Source organism: Heterocephalus glaber, unplaced genomic scaffold (assembly GCF_053883595.1).
Source record: "Heterocephalus glaber isolate CG9 unplaced genomic scaffold, H.glaber_assembly_v1.0 deba00001523, whole genome shotgun sequence".
Lineage (NCBI taxonomy): Eukaryota > Metazoa > Chordata > Mammalia > Rodentia > Bathyergidae > Heterocephalus > Heterocephalus glaber.
The window spans coordinates 21,782,241-21,797,983 of NW_028258327.1; the positions used below are offsets into that span (position 1 = coordinate 21,782,241).

Sequence of the window (15,743 nt, forward strand, 5' to 3'; positions counted from 1 at the left end):
CAGATGAGATTTCCATGTTTCCTTATGAGGCAGAGGGATATTAGATAGCCCATTGGGGATATTAGATAGGGATATTAGATGCCCATTTATAGTGACTTTATTTATCTGTCCTTGAAGCAGAGCTGGAGTCTTGCTTTTTGAATAGGAACCTGAGGTCTTCCAGTGGTTCACAGGAGAAGCTTTCTTATTTGGGTGTTCTTTTACTTCAGATATCTCAGGTGGAGCTAGCTTTATTCTGCAAAGGTGAATCCAAGGGACTTCCAGGAAAATGGACGAGTAGTAAGCAACAACTCAGCCTCTTCAAGATTCAAAATCTACACACTGAAAAATAAAAACTTGGGGAAGAAAAAAAAAAGACAGGTAGATCCTTAGGAATCAGGAAGGCTCTAACAGGAAAATTAAAACCTACAGAGAAATTGAAAACACAGAAAATAACACAGAGAAAGGAAGGAACAATCTACACTTTCTCCCTGGTTCCTAGCTTGTGAGAAAGGGAGACTGAATCTCAGAGACAGAGTGAAAGCTGGGGATTTCTGGGAGAAATATGGCAGTGAAATGGATCAACAAGTACTGTGAGCTGCAGGGAAAGTGCAGGATTCTGCTCCCATGTGAGTCCTTCCAAAGACAGCAGCTGGTCAGTGACTCCAGCCGAAATGCCTAACCTCGTCCCCTGGAGAGAGTGCTTGGTTAGATGCCATTCTAAGGAGGGATTGTTTGAACCTGGGACTCAGAGCAGCCACAGGATGGCTTCATTTCAGGGCTCCCAATGTACATTCCCGCCATGACTGGGTGAGAGCCAGATATAGTGACATAGTGACAGCCATGGTCAGGAAGCCCAGTCAGGATTGAAAGAGATCTTGAGAGGTTTAAGCTAAAGGACATAGGCCCCCATCCCCATAGCCAAAGGCCAGGTTCCAGGAGCCAGGCTCAGCCAGAACTGCTGTCCTGGCATTGGCATCTTTACCCTAATCCTACTGCCTGCTGGATCCTGTGTCTAACATAATCTGGGTTTTGACTGCCTTCTTTATCTACCAGTGTTAGCAGGGACACATCTTGACTTAGACACTGATTCAAAATTGTAGAGCCCAGAAGAAAGCCACACATTTGAAATCACATTTTATTTGTTTGGTTGGTCAGTTTTGGGTTGTTTATTTTCAGGTTCTTTTTGTTTTTGACTTTTGTGATGGTGTGCATTGTTTTCACTTTGTTTTGTTTTCTTTTTCCTTCTTTCCTTTCCTCCTTTCTTCAATAGTTTATTAGAACGTGGGAAATTTTCTTTTGTCCATCTTCCTTGCATCTTATCTTTTTCTTCTTTTTTTTTCTTGACTTATTTTTTCCTCCTCTCTCTTTTAATTTTCCTCCCTGCAAGCTTTTTCTCTTATTCTTACTCCTGATATTTCTTTTTTCTTTCTCTTTTTCTTTTATCTTCTATTTCTCATCAGTTTTTCCTCTTACCTTTACCTAATTCTATAAACATCCTTCTAATCCCCAATTAGATCCTTTGTACAACTTCTCTTTCCTCATTCTCATTTCATGTAGTTTAAATATTTCCTCTTGGATTTCCCCACTCCCAACACCTATATCTTTAATAGTATAACTATTAAGCAATTTTAAACTTTTGATAGTTAAATCTGTAAAATTACTGTTGAATTATTTTCCATCAGTAGCAGAGATATAGCTGTCACATTAATACATACATATTAGCTGTAAATTAATACTTAGGTTGTCTTAATGTTTTTAAATGTGTAACTTTACTATCATTCACTAAACACACATGTACAAAAATTAAAATTATTCAGAGAAATGCAACGCAAGGGAAAAAACTATAATATTATTCAAATATAATAGAACTCAACCAAAGCAAAACTGAAAAGTGCGTAAACATTTTTCCAAATAACTTTTTAAAAATCTCAAGCATTAACAAGACATCAAAGGATGTGATTTGTTTTAGAAAGATTTTCAAAACTAATATTGAAAAAATAGTGGCCTTAAAAAATATATAATTAGCTAGTAGACTCCACATAGGCCAATTTTTTCAAAATTTAAATTTCAATACGGTCATGTGACATGTGATGGAAATATAATCTGAGAAATATGTTATTAGACAATTTCATCCTTGTGTATCCCAAAGTACCACACAGAGTGCCAACTTCTAAGTGCAAAATGAGAAGGTGTATGCCAATCATCTGTGATGGTCCCTTGATATTATCCAAATATGCAGTTAAACACGAGATACATGAGGCTACCACTGGCATAGCAGCACACTGTTTTACAGTAAACTCTTTTATATAAGCAGGATTATGCTCTAAAGGATGAAAAGCACAGCATGTTATGATAAGTACCTAAAACAGTAACAGTCACTTATCACACTATCGAGTACTGTCTGCTGTACATAGTTGTATATGCTTCTTCTGGAAACACACCCTTCTCTCCTTTGATCTTGGTGACTCTTCCTTCCCAACCCACTGATGAGCTCCAGCCTAGTCTCTATCTCCATCTCTTCCTATAGTTTTAAAGGCAATCTATATATGGATTCTTTCCAGGTTCCAGCCTGTAACTCTGATCTCTTCCCTTCCCCTCCTGCCACCCCTACCCCTCTGAACCTTTTCTTCCTAGTTCAAATTATCAATTATTCATTTTAATCCTTAATTACACTTTTAGTTTCTCACACTAGAGAAACTATTTGGTATTTACATGTGTGTCCTATTTATTTCACTTAAGAGGATGACCTCAATGTGCATCCATTTAGCTATTAGTTTCTCATTCTTTATGGCTGAGTAGTACTCCATTTTTTTTTAAAAAAAAAAAACACATCTTCTTTATTCATTTTCCAGTTGATGGGCACTTGGGCTGTTTCCAAGCTTTAGCGATTACAAACTGTGCAGCTACAAACATGGATGCACATATATCACTGTGGTATGTTTCTTTGAATTCTTTTGGGAAGATACCCAGCAGGGGGGTAGCTGGGTCAAATGGGACCTCTAAGCCTACTTCTTTGAGGTATCTCCATACTAATTTCCACAGTGGTTGCACCAGTCTGCACTCCCACCAACAATGGAGAAGGGTTCCTTTCTCCCCACACCCCTGCCAGCATTTGTTATTGGATGATTTCTTGATAACAGCCATTCTTTCTGGGGTGAGGTGAAATCTCAGTGTTGTTTTCATCTGCATCTCTTGAATAACCAGTGATGTTGAACATTTTTTCATATATTTATTTGCTGCTTTTACTTATTTGTCTGAGAAATGTCTGTTCATTTCAGATACCCATTTTTGAATAGGGTCTTTGAATTTGGGGGGGTCTGATTTTTTTTCAGTTCTTTATATATTCTAGATAGTAATGCTTTGTCTAAGATACAGCTGCTGAAAATTTTTTCCCACATTGTAGGTTGTCTCTTAGTTCTGCTGGTGGTTTCTCTTGCAGTGCAGAAGTTTTTAATAAGATGAGATCCCAGTTGTTGATTCTTTATGCTAGTTCCCATGCTATTGAGGTTTTGTTCATAAAGTCTTTTCCTATGCCACTGTCTTTAAGAGTGCTACCTAACTTATCTTCCAGCAAATTTAGTGTTTCTGTCATAATATTTAAATCTTTAATCCACTTTGATCTTAGTTTAGTGCATGATGATAGGTATGGGTCTAGTTTTAATCTTTGGCAGGTTGAAATCCAGTTTTTCCAACACCATTTATTAAATAGGCTATCTTTCCTCCAATGAGGGTGGTTGGCTCCTTTGTCAAAGATGAGGTGCCTGAGTACATCTGATGTTGCTCCTGTATCTTCTAATCTATTCCACTGGTCCCTGGGTCTGTTTCTTTGCCAGTACCATGCTGTTTTTATCACAGTAGCTTTGCAGTAGTTTCAAGTTGGGGATTGTGATACCCCCTGTCATGTCTCTGTTGCCCAGCATTGCTTTTGCTATTCTAGGTCTCTTCTGTTTCCAAATGAATTTTTGAATTGTTTTCTCTAGTTCTGTGAAATATATTGTTGGAATTTCAATTGGCATTGCATTGAATCTATATAGTAGTTTTGGAAGTATGGCCATTTTCACTATTTTGGTTCTTCCTACCCAGGAACAAGGGATGTTTTTCCATTTTCTTATATCCTCCTCAATCTCCTTTTTCAGGGTGTTTTAGTTTTCAGTGTAGAGGTCTTTTGTTTCCTTTGTTAAATTGATTCCTAGATATTTCATTTTTTTGGATGCTATTGTAAAAGAAATTGTTTCCCTAATTTCTCTCTCAGTGAGTCTATTATTCGTGTATAAAAAGGCTATTTTTTTTTAGTGTTGACCTTATATCCAGCTACTCTACTGAATCTGTCAATTAAGTCTAGAAGTCTTTTGGCAGAATATTTTGGGTCTTCTACGTAAAGTATCATATCATCAGCAAATAATGACAGTTTAACTTCTTCCTTTCCTATCTATATTCCTTTTATTTCTTTCTCTTTTCTAATTGCTGTGGCTAATGTTTCCAGAACAATATTGAACAGTAGTGGTGATAGTGGGCATCCTTGTCTTGTTCCTGATTTTAGCGTGAAAGTTTTCAGGTTTTGACCATTTAGTATGATCTTGGCTGTTAGTTTTTCATAGATAGCCTTAATCAAGTTGAGATAAAGACCTTCTATTCCAATTTTCTGTAGGGTTTTTATCATGAATGGGTGTTGGATTTTGTCAAATGCCTTTTCTGCATCTATTGAGATGATCATATGGTTTTTGTCCTTGACTCTGTTAATATAGCATATTACATTTATTGATTTATGAATATTGAACCATTCTTGCATCCCTGGGATAAATCCGACTTGGTCAGGGTGTATGATATTGATGACCTAGGTTGTCTTAATGTTTACACCATAATTGTGGATTTCTTCCATAGGGTACAGGGTGGTGTATAAATGGTTCTTATGGTGTGTTAATATCCAATTTGTAGCCACATACAGTGTCTCTTGCCTGGTAGTCCCAGAACTCAGGAGGCTGAGGGAGGAGGATCGCCACGTGTGCAAGGACAGCCTGGAATACATAGTGAGTTCAAGGCAACCTGAACTACATAACAAAACGCTGTCTTAAAAAAAGAAACAAAAAACTCCAATTTATAATCCTAGCACTAGGGAGGCTGAGGCAGGAGAACCGCTGCAAGTTCCAGGCCAACCTGCTTATATAGTGTGTTCAAAGCCAGACTGAACTACATAGTAAGACTTTATCCCCCCCCCCAAAAAAAATTTTTTAAAGCAATAAGGTCAACTATATGGGGCTGGGGATTTAGCTCAGTGGTGCCACAGCCTGCCTCGCAAGCGCAAGGTCCCGAGTTCGATCCCCAGTACAAAAAACAAAAACAAAAATAAAACAAAAAACTTGAGTTTACTATGGGTACTGATATGGAAAAATGTCTACAGTATCTATGAGAAAGAAAAGCAAGTTGCAAAACAGTATGCAGAACCTCATTTGTGTGTGAAAAATTAGGTACACACAACTGTATACATATAGAAAGTTTTCAAAACTGTTAATAGTCGTTACCTACTGGAGAGTAGAACTGAGAAAATTACGAGATGTGGAGAAGAAAACTTACCTTGCTTTTTACGTCTTATTTTACTGTTTTAGTTGGGGTTTTTTTGTTTTTTAAACCAATGAGGATATGCAAACATAATGTGCACTACAAGCAATATGAAAAACATCATAAAGTCCAATGAAGTAAATACTTTATCACTTAGGTTCCTATTAAAGAAATTTGCTTTTCACTCTTTGTGTTTATTTTATTTCTCTCTCTCTCTCTCTCTCTCTCTCTCTCTCTCTCTCTCTCTCTCTCTCCTCTCTCTTAGTTTTTTGAGACAGGCTGTGTGGCTATGTAGTTGTAATTAATGTGTGCAATGAAATAAAGAAGTCCTGATTTTTTTTTCCCTCAGGTGCTAGGGATCTAACTCAGGACCTTATACCTCACCTACTAGGCAAACCTAACACTGAGCTACACCACCTTTTTGCTTGTTTGTAGAATGGTTCTCGTTATGTTGCACAGGCTGGCCCTGAACTCCTGGACTCCAGTATTCCTCCTGATTAAATGTTCAAATGTCATATGCGCACACACATATTTTCACTTGCGCATGGTAATTACTGAAAGTAATGCTTAACTTTTAAATGTTATTTGGTTGAAGTATTCAGGGATACTTCTCAAATTAACATTTACTACATTCAATATACCTGATTCATACAAAGAAAATTAAAAATAGCCTATCATTTGAGCAGTGTGACCTTAGTTAAATCAGGTGGCTGCTTTGAGGCTCAGTTTCCTTCTCTGCGAAAGAGTTTAATCTCTCGGGCTTGCTGTCTGCGGAGGACATCTACGCGCTGGTTATAGTGGAAGGGCAATGCCTGGCACAAGGAAGCTAGTCGCGTGGCACGGCTGGGCGCCCGCCGGAGAAACCAGTTCCCTCCCTGTGGACAGTTTTTTCACACCAGCATTTCCGCCCGCCAATTTCCCTTTCTGGGCGTGCAGCAGCCAGTGCCCGCCAGCTCCTCCAGCGGCCTCCATTGGGTGCCAACTCCCGCGCGGCACTAGTTTTGTGGGTCAGGCCTAAACTGAGGCCACCTTACGCGGCAGAACTCAAGTCCACTCCCGGCCCCCATCTGTCCTGGACTGACTTGACTCGGTACAGGAGACCGCCTCGCCTCCAACTGCGGCTGTTTGAATTCTGGCGCCACTCCTGCGCCACGTAGGGTCGGCTAGCCTGCCAGACTACCAAAACGGCACAGCTCGCCTACGGGCGCGCGCTACAGAGAAGAACGGGCACGCGGCGGGCGGGCGGTGCGCGCACCACGCCCCGGGACGGCCCCCGAAGAAAAGAGACGCCGTGCGCGCTTCCGCTCCTTCCCCTCGGGAAACTGCCACGCCCCCATCCTCTCCCCCGTCCAATAGGGGAGAGAGGGCGGGGCGACCTCGCTCTGACTCGGGAGAGGCTATATAGGGAGCTGCAAGTGGCGAGGTTCTTTCTTTTACGTCAGGAACTGGAGCTGGTTTCTGTTGGCTACGTGAGTGTGTTTTTATGGGACTGGAATCCGAAAAGAAAATGGTGGCACTGGAGGAACTTCCACCCTCAGTGCTGTGATCGTGGGGATTTGAGCCCGAAATGCTGTTGCAGAGGTTGCCCTGGGAATCCTTTAGGGGACAGGCGTGTTTTGAGCTCCGGCGGGGGGGGGGGGGGGGGCAGGCTTGGGGCGCCGTTTATGGCCGGCGGCGCTGAAGTTGGCTGGAGGCGGGAAAGCTATACTTAGGGATTTGGCGTGGGAGGTTACTTAAAGAACGACAAGCATTTGCTAACACGGAAAATGACATTTTGCTGTCGCCAGGTTATTTCAACAGGGTCACCCCTGACCCTGTGGGATTCGGAACTGATTTGTTCTTAGACGACGTTGTGTGCAATTCGGATTAACAAATGGGAGGGGATTAGTGCTGAAAAACTTGAAACGTTTTCTCGCATTCTGTAATGTTTAATTTCAAACGATCGCTTCCCCGCAGGGGCAATGTCACCGTTTTTCAGAGGTATATCGGAGTGTTTACGTGCACATGCCAAGGTAAAAACTATTAAACTGAGCTTTTCAAATTGAGGGGGTAAACGTCCTTCGTGGGAATAAAAAATAGTGCATCATTTAAAATTTGCTTCTTTTTACTAGTTGCATGAGAAAATTCCAGACCATCTACCAGAATCTTTAATGGAAAAATACTTGCTCAAAACTTGACAGTCAAACCAGGTAAGTATTGGACTCTCCATTATGATTAAGCATATATATGTTCAAGCTGAATGTAAACAAAATGAAATTTTTGTCATTCAATAGTGTCATCAGTGTTGATAATTGATATTGAAGCTATAGAGATCACTGGCCGGCTATTTCATTTTAAAGTAAGTTGTGTGGTTTAAAACGGTACTTCTAATGCATTACTTTTTGTGGTGCTGGTGATGGAACCCAGGGTGTAAGACATGATGATTGGTCTATTCAATGATGAAACTTATCCCGAAGCTGATTTCCTGAAGAAAATCATGCACGGATTCGGCTTCTGAGATGTGACCAAGATTTGTAAACAAAATAATAAACTTAGATATTTATGATAGATCTGTTTATAATAACTCAAAATGCTTAATCTTTTTCAGTCAGTAATAAGCGTTACAATATGCCCAGAAGCCATCTCACTAGGAAGTGCCTAAGGTGGATCAGTTTCTGTGAGTAGATTTTCTTTGCCTAGTAATTACCAGATATTGTGTCCTTGGTCTTATCTATGATGATCCTATCCCGAATCTGAATTTCTGTTGAAAAAAATAACATTTACGGATCTGGCTTCTGAGATGGACCAGTATAAGGACAAAATTTTTTTTCGAGTACTGTTTAAATAAGTTGTAGCCAAGTCTGGTGGTACATGCCTGTAATCCCAGCACTCAGGAGCCTAAGGCAGGAGGAACACCGTGAGTTTGAGGCCAGCCTGGGCTACATAGCTCAAGGCAAACCTGCACTACAAAGTGAGACCTTGTCTCAAAAAAAATAACAAGTTGTAATGTTTGTGTAATTTTTTTGTTTTTTCTTTTCTAGGGCTGAATACCGTAATGGCTTTTCCTGTCGTATGAAAGACTGATGGAAACAACCAAAAAGGCACACATCAAGACCACTTTGAAAGTTGGGATTGTGTTAGTTTTTCTTTTGCTTGGTATTGGAGATCTGTCAGGCAAACAGTTCAGTGGTACCTGGTAAAATAGCCTGTGTTGCTCAGGAGTTCTTAGCTAATCACCATTTGTGAGAAAACAAGTGAATCTGAGTTGCCCAGTTTGAGGATCATCTAACATGCCTTTAATCATCTGTTTGGATTAAAAATAGTTCCAATTAAAAGTGAAAATTTATGCAATTTAGGGGACAGTCCATGACATATTTGTAGACCTGGCCTGGTTTGTTCATTGATACACAATGACTAGTCTAGTTGTGGAGTTAATACATGAAATTTTTACATATCAATTGAGTGTCCTGTCTTATTTAAATATATGTACTATAGTTTATGTATTTCCTGAAATTTTCTTCCCTCGTGCAGTTACACCATAATTCTTTGCTGTTTTCTTGCCCATTGATCTGCCTTAATGTGGGTTCCATCTTATTAGTGAGATTGTGCCATACTTTTGCCTAGAATTCACTCAACAATCTTCCACTTCCCATCCATGTTACAAATGAAAGGATTTTACTCTTTCATGCCTCAATAATCTCACCTTTGTCAGCTCACCTGTAGATGGACACCTACATAAGTTGCAGTTTTCACTCTGAATACTGCTGTAATAACCGTGCAAATGCAGTTGTCTCTGGCATCCTTAAATTCTTTTAGGTGTATACATAACCAATAATTGGGTTCTGTTTGATTTTTGGAGACAGCATCAGAGTTCTTGCCAACATTTGATATTTGTGTCTTTGGTGATGGACTTTCTAATTGCAGTGCTACCTCATTTTGATTTGCATTTCCCTACAAATAAATAATGATTTACTTCATTTGCTTATTGGCAGTCTTGAGAAGTAGCTACTGAGTAGCTCCACCCATTTTGGGTTTTGGTAGTACTTTTTGTTCCTTAAGACTTATCTACTCTATTCTTTCAAATTTGTAATCCTGCCTCAACCTCCAGAGCCTGGATATTGATGCTATGCACTGCCACCCAATTCTCATTTGCTCTTTGTGTGGGTGTGGTCCTAAGGATTAAACTCAGCCCTCCTGCAAGCTATATCCCTGGGCATTTTTTTTTTGATAGCAAAACATAACTACATTCTAGGCATACATCATAACACATGATAGGGAATTTGTACCTGTACATAATACATCCTGCATCTTTTTTCTCCCCTCAAGCCACCTTGACCTTTTCTCTGCCTTCCCCCTCCCCACCCCGCCTTGTTCCCATTCCCATTTGAATATTTTCCCAATATCTATTATATGCTGTCCTTATTTCTGATACCAGAGAACTCAGGATATTGTGCATTTTAGACAGATACGGTGCTGCTGAGCTAAATCTGGCCCTGTACTTTTTTCCTTTTTGGGTTTCTCAGAAAATGCTGTATTTAAATGTGTCTGGTTTCACTGAAGAATGTGGTCTCAAGGTCTCATCCATTTAGAAATGTCTCAAGCTCATCCTCCATGGCAGGGTAGTACTCTGTTGTATGAAAAAAAATTCCATTCATCCTTTGATGGGCATTCGGGCTGTTTCCAAGATATAGCTATTGCAAACTGGAGCTATAAACATGAGTGCATGTATATTGATGCTTTTAATTCTTTTGAAGATACTAAGAATAACTGGGTCAAATGGAACCTCTAGTTTTAGTTCTTTGAGAACTCTCCACACTGATTTTCATAATGGTTGCACCAGTCTACACTCCCACCAGCAGTGGAGAAGGGTTCCTTTTTTTTTCCCAACAAACTCACCAGCATTTGTTATTGATTTCTTGATAGCAGCCATTCTTTTTGGAGTGAGATGGAATCTCAGCATTGTTTTAATTTGCTTTTCACGACCAGTGATGAACATTTCTTCATGTATTTGTTTGCTGTTTCTACTTCATCTGAGAAGTGTGAAATGAAAATTTCAGATGCCTGTTTTTGGATTGGGTCTTTAAGGGGGGGGGGGCTCTCTGGGGTTTTTTGAGTTCTTTATATATTCTAGATAGTAGTCCTTTGTCTGATGAATACCTGGTTAAAAAAAATTTTTTTTTAATTTTTTTCCCATCTCGGTTTCTCTTGCTGTGCAAAAGCTTTTTAATAAGATGAGGTCCCAGTTCTTGATTCTTTGTAGTATTTCCTTTGTGGTCTGGGTTTTGTTCATGAAGTCTTGCCTACTCCTATGTCCTCAAGTGTTCTACGTATTTTTTCTTTCTTTTTGAGTGGCAGGGCACTGGGGATCGCACTAGGGACCTTGTGCTGTTGAGGCAGGCAGTGGAACCACTGAGCTAAATCCCCGGGCCCTACATATTTTTTCTTCCAGCAAATTTAGCATTTCCATTTTTATATTTAGGTCTTTGATCAATTTCAATTTTAGGTTAGTGCATGGTGAAAGATATGGACCTAGTTTCAATCTTTGGCATGTGGAAAGGCAGTTTTTCCAGCATCACTTATTATCTTCCAGTGATGATGTTTGACTCCTTTGTCAAAGATAAGGTGGCTTAGGTTTCTGCATCTTCAAGTGTGTACCATGCTGGTTTTTTTCTTTTTTTCTTTTTTTCTTTCTTCCTTTTTTTTTTTTTTTTTTTTTTTTGGTACTGGGATTGAACTCAGGACTTTGTGCTTGTAAGGCAGGTGGCAGAACCACTGAGCTAAATCCCTGGCCCCAGTACCATGCTGTTTTTATGACAGTAGCTTTATAGTATAATTTCAGGTCAGGGATTGTGATACCCTGTACCTTGCCTTTGTTGCCCAGAATTGCCTTTGCTATTCTAGGACTCCTCTGGTTCCAAATGAATTTTAGGATTTTTTTTTTTCTAATTCTGTGACACGCTGTTGGAGTTTTGTTTGGGATTGCATTAAATCTGTATAACAGTTTTGGAAGTATAGACATTTTTACTATATTGGTTCTTCCTATCCAAGAACAAGGGATAATTTCATTTTCTGAAATCATCTTTGATCTCCTTTTTCAGAGTACTGTAATTTTCAATGTATAGGTCTTTTACTTAGATTGACTCCTGGGTATTTTATTTTTTGGATGCTATTTTGAAAGGGATTATTTCTCTAATTTCTCATTAAGTTTGTTATTCACGTACAGGAAGGCTATTGATTTTTGAGTGTTGACTTTGTATCCAGCTGTGCTACTGGATTTGATTATCAAATCTAGATGTCTTTTAGTGGAGTTTTTGGGGTCTTCTATGTAGAGTATCATGTCATCTGCAAATAATGATAATTAACTTCTTCCTTTCCTATCCTTATTCCTTTTATCTCATTCTCTTGTTTAATTGCTCTGGCTAGTGTTTCCAGAACTATATTGAACAAGAGTGGTGACTGGACATCCTTTTTTTGTTCCTGATTTTAGAATGAAACTCAGCCCATTATTTTTAGGCAACATTGCCAAAACTGGGTTCAAATTTGTCATCCTATCACAGCCTCTCAGAGTGATAAGATTATAGGCGTGGCTGGCTGCCCTCTTTGTTTTTGAGACTGGTTCTTGCTATGTCATTCAGTCTGCCCTTGAACTCACACTCATGTACCCTTAGGCTGCCCTTCAACTTCAGCAATCCTGCCTCAGCCTCCTGAATGCTAGGATTACAGGCATGCGCCACTATGCTTGGCCTTCATTTTTAAAATATTAGTATTTTGTCCCAGTGGATCTAGATATTAATCCTTTGAGATTGGGTGATGGGTAAATTGCAGATATTTTCTTTTGTCCTACAGATTGTTCCATTACTTCCATTTCCATTGTGCAGTTTTTTGGCTTGATCTTATTTATTGTTGCCTGTGCCTTCGAGGTCATGTCCCAAACTGCAGTGGTCATTCTAACTTTCTGGAGTATTTTTCTTATTTTCATGTAGTAGTTACATAGCTTAAATTTGTCTTTGATCCTTTTCCTGTACTAGAGGTCAAGTTTCTTCTGCCTGTAGGTAGCCAGTTTTTCCTGACATCACTTAATTGAAGAGACTTGCCCTTCTCCAGTGTATGTTCTTGTTACCTTTGTTGAAAATCAGGTAGCAAATCATACTACAAGTGTATTGCCTCTAGTTTTGGTATGGTGTATATTATGCCTCCAGTTTACTTCTTTTTGCTGTTTAGAGTTTTATGGTTCCATACAAATTGTAGGACTATTTTTCATTCTGTGAATGCTATCATTGGTAAAAATTACTCTGACTAGACTGACTTGTGTAGTGTGAATATTTTAACTTCTTATCCATGAACATGGGATATCTTCTCATTTTGTGTATGTACTCTTCAATATGTTTCATCAGTGTTCTACAATTTTCTTAAATACTTTACCTCTTAAGACAGTTTATTTCTGATTTTTGTAGCTCTTGTGTATCCAATTGCATTCTTTTTATAATGTGCAACTTTACTAAATTCGTTCTAACAATTTTGGGGTAGAATCATTGTTTTCTATGTACTGTGTAAGATCATGTCATGTGCAATAACATTTTGACTACCTCTTTTCCAGTTTGGATGCCCTTTGTTTCTCTTTTGCCTGATCTGCCTTGGACTTCCTACAGTGGTCAAAGTGAGCATTCTTGCTCCCATTTTTAAAGGAAAGCTTTCAGTTTTTCCCCATTAAATGTTAGCTGTTGGTTTATATAGGACCTTCATTATGTTGGTTGAGATAGGGTCTCATTATGTAGTTTAGGGTTGCCTCTAACAGCAGTCTTCTTGCCTCAGCCTTATTGAGGTACTTCTATATCTAATTTGTCTTTTTATCTTTTAATGTGGGATTTAGTTTGCTTTTCTAATTCCTTGAAATAGAATAATGGGGGTTTATTTGAGAAATTTTTGACTTTGTGTCTGTGTGCTGGGGATTGAACCCCCAAGGTTTCTACATGGTACAGCACACTAGCACAGAGCTATATACCCCCAGCTAAACACCCACCTTTTTTGCTGTAAGCATTGATTGCTATAAACTTCACTTTGAAGAAATTATATGTGTGTCATTGCTAAGACAAGACACCTGACACCCAAACTTAAAGGAGGAAAGGTTTATTTAGCTCACAGTTTGTAGAGGTTTCATAATCAGCTGGCCCCAAGGCAGGGTGGCACAGCAGGCATTGCAGAGGAGAAACAGTTCACGTCAGGCAGAAGGTAGCAAAGCAACAAGGAATATCCCTTGTATCTTATCCCGGCTACTTAGGGTGGGATCAATCCCAGGCTCACACACTCGAGTCCAGCCATCTGAAAAACCCCACCTATGACCCCATAGGCTTTAGGGGGCATCTAGACGCAAACCATAACACTTGGTTTCATCTATCTTTGGTTATTCAAGAGTGAGTTATTTAATTTCAATATAAAGAATCAGGCAGAACACTTGACCTAGCGTGTGCAAGGCCCCAGGTTCAGTCCCTAACACATACATAATAACTCATGGGTGCTGGAAATTACAGTGGCTTTACATAACAGGTATGTATACTTCCAGGAAAGTGAGCCTAAGAAGCTTGAAATATCCAAGCTGAGATACAAGTTTGAGGGGAGCAACCCACATAAGTGGGTTCCCAAGTTGGTTGCAGCTCTTAAGGCTTGCTTTCTAGGAGAGAAAAGTCATTTACTAAAATGGGCCTTTACAAATGAAAAATGGGCTAAACTGGGCATGGTAACACATGCCTGTAATCTCAGCATTCAGGAAGATTGCCACAAGTTCAAGGCCAGTCTGAACTCTGCATAGTTTAAGGCCACCCTGAAGCGCATAGCAAGACTCTGCCTCAAAAAATAAATGTGGCCCTGGGGATTTAGCTAAGTGGTTCTGCCACCTGCCTCAAAAGTGCAAGGTCCCAAGTTCAGTCCCCAAATCAATAAATGTAATAAAGTATTGTCCACCCTTTTGGTTTGCATGGGCTGCAATGAATATAATGGAGGTTGAAACACTGTCAGCACACCATGTCACAAGAACATGTAACACTTGGTACACACTACACACTAGATTCGACTGGTGGATAGAGGTGGTACTTGGCAATACACTGTCTTCCCATACACAGTGTACAGTTAGTTGCCTATGCCATCCATGCTGGAACACATTCAAGTCCTGAGAAATCTAACTTAAAAATCACATGTTAAAGTTTGCAATTTTATGGGGCTGCATTATTAACTGTCTAGGGCCACATGTAGCCCTCAAGCCATGGGTTTGACTCACCAGCAAATAGTGTCTTAAAATACCAAATAGAGGAACAAAGAGCTTGAAAGTGAGACACTGGCTCAAAAATGAGGGGAGTGTTCAGGCCTTGAACCAAATAAAATTAGAGTCTAAAATTTATCTTTTAGCCAGGTGTATCTGTAGACTGCCACTCAGGAGTCTGAGGAAAATTGCTTGATCCCCAGTTCAAGAACAGCAAGACCCAGCTGCTTTAAAAAATGAACAGGAAAAAAACAAAAAAATTAACAGGCATGATGGCACATGCCTATAATACCAGCACTTAGGAAACAGAGGCAGGAGTTCAAAGGCAGTCGAATACGTACTGAAGCCATGTCTCAAAATAATCTAAATAATAGAATTTATGTTTATTTTTTAACAGGGTCTCACTATGTATCCCAGGCTAGCCTTCAACTCAGTGATCCTCCTGTTTAAGCCTCCCAAGTGCTGGGATTATAGATATATACCACCACACCTGGCTTAAATATTAGAATTTATCTTAGTGTGGTAACACATCCCTATGATCCCAGCTGAAGCAGGAGAATCACCATGAGTTCAAGACCAGCCTGTGGTATATAGGAAGGGCCTGTCTCAAAAAAAGAAAATCTAAATCTTAAAACCTAAAAGCAAAGATCTATTTTTTCATTGGTACATCTCAGGATACCTAACAAAACTGGACACTACAATGTACAATAAATGATAGCCTTAATTCTGGAGGTCTCACAAAGCTTGGAGAGCAAAATGCCATTACCCTTTTGTCAAAGCTGGCAAACAGTTTAAAACAAGAAACCTTTGAAGTCCTCTGACCTCTTTATGCATTTCCTTCTGTTTCATTCCCTTGCCTTCCAGTGGATCTTTTATTTTATTTTTTATTTTTGGTACCGGGGATCGAACTCGGGTCCTTGTGCTGCGCAGCAGGTGGCGAAACCACTGAGCTAAATCCCCGGCCCTCCAGTGG

The 15,743-nt window shown here is 39.6% G+C and overlaps 1 protein-coding gene and 2 non-coding genes across 3 annotated transcripts; all 3 read left to right on the top strand.

Annotated features, from left to right (window-relative positions):
• Positions 1-6,346: 6,346 nt before the first annotated feature.
• LOC101706805 (uncharacterized) lies at positions 6,347-8,975 on the top strand. Its single transcript, XM_087187892.1, has 7 exons — positions 6,347-6,541; positions 6,696-7,119; positions 7,495-7,550; positions 7,650-7,727; positions 7,812-7,876; positions 8,126-8,194; positions 8,559-8,975. The coding sequence occupies exons 1-4, from the start codon at positions 6,347-6,349 to the stop codon at positions 7,713-7,715; spliced, it is 741 nt and encodes a 246-aa protein (XP_087044018.1). The 3' UTR covers positions 7,716-7,727; positions 7,812-7,876; positions 8,126-8,194; positions 8,559-8,975.
• LOC147824996 (small nucleolar RNA SNORD50) lies at positions 7,969-8,038 on the top strand. Its single transcript, XR_015441603.1, has one exon. It is a non-coding gene; the product is annotated as a small nucleolar RNA SNORD50 (small nucleolar RNA).
• LOC147824997 (small nucleolar RNA SNORD50) lies at positions 8,246-8,319 on the top strand. Its single transcript, XR_015441602.1, has one exon. It is a non-coding gene; the product is annotated as a small nucleolar RNA SNORD50 (small nucleolar RNA).
• Positions 8,976-15,743: the final 6,768 nt, after the last annotated feature.